Source organism: Silurus aristotelis, assembly GCF_946808225.1.
Source record: "Silurus aristotelis genome assembly, chromosome: 16".
Classification (NCBI taxonomy): domain Eukaryota; kingdom Metazoa; phylum Chordata; class Actinopteri; order Siluriformes; family Siluridae; genus Silurus; species Silurus aristotelis.
In genome coordinates this window covers 2,550,109-2,556,828 of record NC_139589.1, presented here as the reverse complement: position 1 = coordinate 2,556,828, position 6,720 = coordinate 2,550,109, and the positions used below count along the sequence as shown (strand labels likewise).

The window sequence follows — 6,720 nt, the reverse complement described above, 5'->3', positions numbered from 1 at the left end:
TGCTAGTGAGTGGGATTTATTTATTATGGAGCATTTTGTCAAAGTTGATGTTCGAAGCGGGAAAAATAGGCGAGTGTAAGGATTTTGGGGAGTTTGATAAATTGTGACGTCTAGACGAGCTCTTGTTGAATGTTCGTGGTCTGTAGGGGTCAGTGGTGAGCCGGCGACCGGGTTTGGTGGAGGTGGGAATCGAAGGTCGGTCCGTGTGGTCCGATCTAACAGAGGAGCTCCTGTAGCTCAAGAAGTTGATGCTCGATGGGACCAGGAAACACAAAATTAGGCAGATGGTCATAATGTTGTACCCGATCAGTAGTGTATCTACATAAGGTTGAAGATGCTGTGATTTTGATGAGGGTGGACAGGATTAAAAACGAGTCTATCAGAGGGACTGAGCAGGTTGGACATTTTGGAGACAAGGTGAGATGGTTTGGTGATGTGTAGAAGGTAGAAGAATGCTGAGGATGGAACCACCAGGCAGGAGGAAAAGAGGAAGTCCAAGGAGGAGGGTTTTGGATGTGGTTGGTGTGAAAGAGGGAAACAGAGGACAGAGTAGTATGGAGTGATGCAGATGATCAGCTGTGAAGGGCCTTAACAGGAGCAGGCGAAAGAAGACGATTTACTGATTGATTTGTAGCAAATGAATAACCGAATGCGTCACATTCTTGTTTCAGTTCCCATGATGCACCTGCTCTTGCATCCTTTGTAGCATCTCTTGCATTTTTTGGAGCTGTGAACAAAACACACCAAATCAGTTTCCGTCATACCTGCAGTATCACTACTTATAATACTGTACACACTATACAGCCAAAAGTCTTTGGCTAATGCTGAATGAGGATTGTTGGGAAGAAGTATTCCAGCTTTATAGGTTTTTGGTTGGAGTTCAGTTTGAAAAAGATCTCAATCTATAATAAATCTCTTTTCCTATTACTCAAGGCAACTATATTTAATACCACTGAATCCAATACAATTCGTAATTTAAAGTATTAGAGTTTTGTGCAAATGAAATTATTAGCGTTATTTATTAGTTTCAAAATCGGAATTTACACATCAGCTATGAGGTGGTATCAAACATTTCTAGACTAATGGTGTAACTGGTGATGTTCTGACCACGTGCGTAACCACGTCTGCAATTTCATCACGGACAGTGAGTTAGAACAAAGAGCAAACAAATCCGCTACAGAGATGTTTGCCATGACGGCTGTTAGACATACAGCGGCGCTGCGACGAGTCGTCCGAGGTGTTTTGAGCGGCGCATGAGCTTTAAGAGCAGAAGAACATCGCTGGAAGATGACAGGAGATCAGAAAGACGTTCGTCGAGCTCGACCAACGGAAATGTCGAAACCATTTGGCTACTCGTTCATGATGATCGTCGGAGAACGATCCGCATGATCTCACTTCCGCAACCCACCCTACTCGCCAGATTTGGCTCATGCGGACTTTGCCCTCTTCCTTGACACCATTTTGGAGATCCGGTGCAAATCGCAGAAGGTGCTTGCCGCTTCGAAATTAAGACTTCCAGGGCAGTTTTAGAAGTGGCTGGAACACAAGGGGTGCTGTATTGCTGTGCAAGGGGACTGTTTTGAAGGTGATCGTAGATAAATAAAGTACTTGAAACGTTTAGTTTTGAACATTTATAATCAGTTATAATCGTATAATAGGAGCAGGTAGCTCAGTGGTTAAGACTGTATCAGAAGGACATAAGTTTAAATCGCAAAACCACCAAGCTGCCACTGCTGGGCCCTTGCGCGTGGCCCTTAACCCCTTAACTTCTTAGTTGTAAGTTTGTCTGAATCAGGGCATCTGCCAAATGCCATGAATGTACATTTATTGATTTGAGATTATTTCCTCGATTCACTTCAAACCTTTTCGACTGTTGCAACCTCCCACCCCTAATGTGTTTCTTACCTCCTCGTCTTTCTCCCAAATGAGGCGCTCCGTTTCATCGTCCACAGGCACCAGAGGCAAATCTGCAGCGCTCTCTCTCAGATAGTTACACAGACTGCCGTGAGGAGAGAAAAGAAACACGTGTCAAACAAGTCCTGCTTAATCCCAAAACCTTCAATCTGAAGTGTACGTAAAAGCCTTAAAATACACACTATAATTATGTTTATTTACATCTGTGAGACCTTCTACTGAGTTCTGGCAAGCATGCACCACCATTTCTGCAGATTTGCCCCTCCTTAAGGCTATAAAGACAATAATGGTTGGCATGTGCTTGTTAAAAATCCATATTTAGTCCCCATTCGCTGTTATAATATCCTCCACTGGATCTTCTGAGAAGATCTTCCACTAGATTTTGACATTGCAAGTCATTCCAAAGGTCTTCAATGCGATTTGAGCTCTAATGCAGGAGATCTTTCACTCCAAACCATGTAAACTATATCTTCTTGGACCTCAGCCGTCTAGCTCAAGTGAAAGGAGAATTTCATGCAACATCATCCAAAGATTGTGGTCACGTTTTGGTGAAGAAGGACATGTGGCTGGAAAAGTCCAGTGTCACAATACTTTAGTCCATATAGTGGATCATATTCGTTCCAGTGACTACACTTTGCTCTAAAAGGCTCGGTGTGTCTCAGGGTTTAAAAGTATGTTTGAAAAAGCAGTGTGTCAGGATGATGGAATGTTTCCCATTAGCACCTGCACCTCAATGTTCATGTGCTACACTTCATCATCCACACCTGTTTCCTGTTTCACCAAACGAATGTCACAACTGAAGTTCCAGATTCTGTTTCTCGCTGTCTCGCATGGACGTCACTATATCTAAAAAAACTGTACGGAAAATCAGACTTCAACCTTCAACTCCCCCCATCACACTGCATTCCGGAGTCAATTTCACCAGACGTCCTCATGGACTCGTATTAAAAAAGTAGATCTTTACCGTGAGACTTCTTGCGTATTTGGTTCAGACCTGCGTTTTCTCTCTCTGATCACCATGCGGGTCATGTTCCGGATGCACTCAGATCTGTAGTTTTCATAATGGATTTCCTGCGTCACATCCTTCAGGTCCTGCATGTGGGTACGAACCAGCATGTTCCTGAGCTTCAGGAAATCTGAGTGGGTGGGGTTTTCCACTAAAAGAAAAAGGCAAAAATTATTATTCATATTATGCAGTGCAGTATAAATAAATGGTTATGTCATGAAAAATTTGGTGATTCAGAAGCTTTTGAAGGTATTAGGGTATAGATATAGTGATTTTCTTTTATTAGTTTTATTCTCTGAATTTGTCCTGCTCATGCTGAGAACTGAGTCTATGATTTGCACACTTCTTCTTCTTTATTATTCCAACTAATTAGGATTGTTTAATGTAACTGCATTTTTTTTTTCATATATTTTTTCATGAAATTTGTATCAATTTCTCGACATACTGCCAAAAGTATTGGGACACCCATCTTTTCCAGCCATCTGTGCTTCTTTCCAAACTGTTACCACAAAGTTGAAAACACACAATTGTACAGGATGTCTCTGGATGCAGAAGCATAAAATCTTCTCTTCACAGCCCCAAACCTGTTCTCGCATGACAATGCCTCTGTGCACAAAACCAGCTCTATGAAGATATGATTTTCATGGGTTTAAGTGCAAGATCCTCTGCACCCCAGGCCTCCTCGATCTTACCTACATCAGTACCTAACTTTACTAACACCCTTGTGGCTGAATGAGCACAAATTTCCACAAATACACTGTAAAATCTAGTGGAACATCTTCCCAGAAAAGTGGAGGTTATTATAAGAGCAAATGGGGAATATGGGATGTTCAAAAAACACATTTATGGTCAGGTGTCCACAAACGTTTGCATTAGTAAACATTGGGTCCAAGATGGAAAAATATTTAATATGAATGAAATTTTGATATTAATAAACATACATTTGCAATATTATTAAACAACCTCTGATTAATAGTCAGTCATACAAAGTATTAGAAACCCAAAAAGAAAAGAAAAAGTGTATGACTGTAAAATACCTTCCACAACACCCCAAGGATACACACGGCCTCGGACTCTCCTACCTTTGATTTCGACAAGAACGTTACTGCCGACCACAGCAAAAGGAATACTATCCTTTTACACAAAACACACAAAAGACGGATCAGACTTCAAATTTATGATGAACAATTAAAGAGAAAAAAAATATAACGAATTTTAGGACATTTCGCATCGTAACAGTGGATTTGACTTCACTCGGTATCTAACATTTTTCACATGACGTTTTACACAAAGTCTAAAACACTCCCCATTTGCTCACTTTCAGGTCTTGATTTTCCTCATCCGAGTCGCACTCAGGGAACTGATAGATGTTGATCCCGAACCTCTCGATCTCCTCTCGTATCTGGAAAAGGAAACCTTCCGTGTCATATAACCCACACGTTGATATGATATGAAGATATAATGGGAAATTACGCACTTTTTTCTTCTTCCGTAACACTTCCAGTGGTGTAAGACAGTCTGCCTTACCCAGCACAGGCACTAGGTTGACCTTCTCATGTAGAGCCCTCATGAACTCCACGTCGACTGGCCTGAGGCTGTTGACACGGTTATAATAAATAGATGAAATAATGAATTTAATAACCAAGATTCTTTATACAGTCATGTTTCAATTCGTTTTATTTTACCCATGGCCATATGGTGAGATGAAATAGAGGCAGCAATGCACTCGGTTGTCCTGAATGTTCTTGCGGTTCAACCCACTTTCATCCCTGAAGTATTGCTCAAACTGATGGTCAACAAAATCCACTATTGGCTTCCATCTATAACGTTAAAAAAATAAAAATAAATGGCTATGGCCTGCTTTACACTATACCCTATGTGAACATTTGGAATAATGGCAAAAGATTGTCCATTAGAAGCTTTCTGAGCATCCAATTTACAGTTGTAATGCTCTCTTGCTGATAAAATGAGCTCCACTCTTCTGTGAAGGCTTTGAGGTGTGGGCTATTTAGCTACAGGAGCAGTAAAAGCAGACACTGATGTCTAATAAGACTGACTGAGGGCTCAGTCAGTGTTCCGGTTCATTCCAATGGCGTTCATGGGGTTGAAGGAGGTACGATCTCTTTACAGATCACAACACATATTCATGATTCTTGTTTTGTCCACAGGATCATGGTGGAACGAGTTTGAGCTTCTTGGTACCAGTGAATGCCAATTGTAATGCTTCTATATCTGTTGCTTTCGACATTGTGGCAACAGTTTGAGGAACAACCAAATAACAACCTTTTGTATATACAGTGTATTATTACCTCTCAGTGTTGTTGAGGGCATCTCCAAAACCTGGTGTGTCCACAATGGTGAGCTTGAGTTTTACACCTTTTTCCTCAATGGTGATGGTATGTTTGGTGATTTCCACAGTTTTGGTGATCCTTTCTGTAGGAAAGCAGAACAAATTTCTTCATTCAGATGATTCTGATGCTCCTCCATTTCAAAGATAATTTAAAATAAAGAATTGTATACACACCGATCAGGCAACACATTATGACATAATATCATTATAAGCGGTGAAGTGAAGAATACTGATGATCTCTTCATCATGGCACCTGTTGGTGGGAGGATTTATTTATTAGGCATCAAGTGAACATTTTTCCTCAAATTGGCGTGTGTAAGGATTTGAGCGAGTTTGACAAATTGTGACGTCTAGACGTCTGGGTCAGAGCGTCTCCAAAACTGCAGCTCTTGTGGGATGTTCCTGGTCTGCAGTGGTCAGTATCTATCAAAAGTGCTCCAAGGAAGGAACAGTGGTGAATCGCCGACCGAGGCTCACTGATGCACGTGAGGAGCGAAGGCTGGACATGTGGTCCGATCCAACAGACGAGCTCCTGTAGCTCAAACTGCTGAAGAAGTTCATACTGTTAATGATCAATGGGTCACGACTGTTTCAGCATTAAAAAAGGACCCAAACAATATTAGGCAGGTGCTCATAATGTGATGCCTGATCAGTAAATAATGGTCTCTTGTATCTCTTCCTGACACCTTCAGCACTCAGCAGAATCCTGTCCTTGTAGACATCTGTTAGGAAAAGGCTGTTGACCAACGTGGACTTTCCCAATCCAGACTCCCCTACAAAGATTTTGTAAAACAATTACACAGTATGTGTTAATAAATAATTTTTAACTGTAAACCTTTTCTTCTCACTGGAAAATGATCTTTAAGGCTCACCGGCTACCATCAGCGTAAAAGCGAACCCTTTTTTCACAGATTTCCTGTGCACCTGGTTGGGAAGGGTTGCAAATCCCACATATTCCTTATCTTGATCCTAAAAACAATTACAGAAAACAAATTACTGCAGACTCTAAAATAGTCCATGTTTGATTTTTTTTTTACAAGACACCAGACGCCTGGTGACATCTCAAACGCCCTCATAAAGATACGTTACCTCAGGAGAATCGTAAGGATTTAGTCTGCTCCAGGGTCTCTTAGATATTGAAGGACTAAGTGGAGACTCGAGGAAACCGATGGAACTGAAGTGACAGCGGCGCAGAAGGTCCGGTTCGGAGCCCTGCAGGTTCCTTCTCACTCGACGAGGGAAAGTGGGTGTGCCAGGGGTGTGAGGACGGTATCTGCCTTCCGGGTCCCTGTCCGTCATACGTGTCTCACGGCCAGGAAACGTGTGTCCTACCTTAGAGGTCAAATCTCTCATGGTGTACACCAGCTCTGCATCCTGTGGATCTTCCATAGATAAACTGGACAGCTGAAGCAGACAGAAAGTTCTTGAGATTTGGCATTTGTAGTTTTAA

At 41.7% G+C, this 6,720-nt stretch overlaps 1 protein-coding gene across 3 annotated transcripts; it reads right to left on the bottom strand.

The window, feature by feature from the left end:
• Positions 1-119: 119 nt before the first annotated feature.
• On the bottom strand, positions 120-6,720 carry septin4a (septin 4a). 3 transcript variants are annotated; one of them, XM_083564493.1, is made up of 11 exons: positions 6,360-6,720; positions 6,143-6,239; positions 5,957-6,043; positions 5,230-5,353; positions 4,606-4,740; positions 4,398-4,515; positions 4,239-4,322; positions 3,958-4,054; positions 2,909-3,071; positions 1,906-1,999; positions 120-727 (listed from the first exon to the last, which is right to left on the bottom strand). In XM_083564493.1, exons 1-11 carry the CDS (start codon positions 6,657-6,659, stop codon positions 668-670), a joined length of 1,359 nt encoding a protein of 452 aa, XP_083420619.1. In that variant the 5' UTR covers positions 6,660-6,720; the 3' UTR covers positions 120-667. The 3 variants fall into 3 exon arrangements, with proteins under 3 accessions (XP_083420619.1, XP_083420620.1, XP_083420618.1); XM_083564494.1 differs by having other exon boundaries at positions 4,003-4,054; XM_083564492.1 differs by having other exon boundaries at positions 4,239-4,515.

Bases quoted from the DNA above. Each gene is read 5' to 3' on its own strand.
- septin4a (XM_083564492.1), bottom strand. From the start codon at position 6,659: ATGGAAGATCCACAGGATGCAGAGCTGGTGTACACCATGAGAGATTTG. The intron at 6,044-6,142 runs GTGAGCCTTAAA...AAATCTTTGTAG, and splicing joins TTTTACGCTGATGGTAGCCG to GGGAGTCTGGATTGGGAAAG. The intron at 2,000-2,908 runs GTCTGAACCAAA...TCCTCACGGCAG, and splicing joins ATCAGAGAGAGAAAACGCAG to TCTGTGTAACTATCTGAGAG.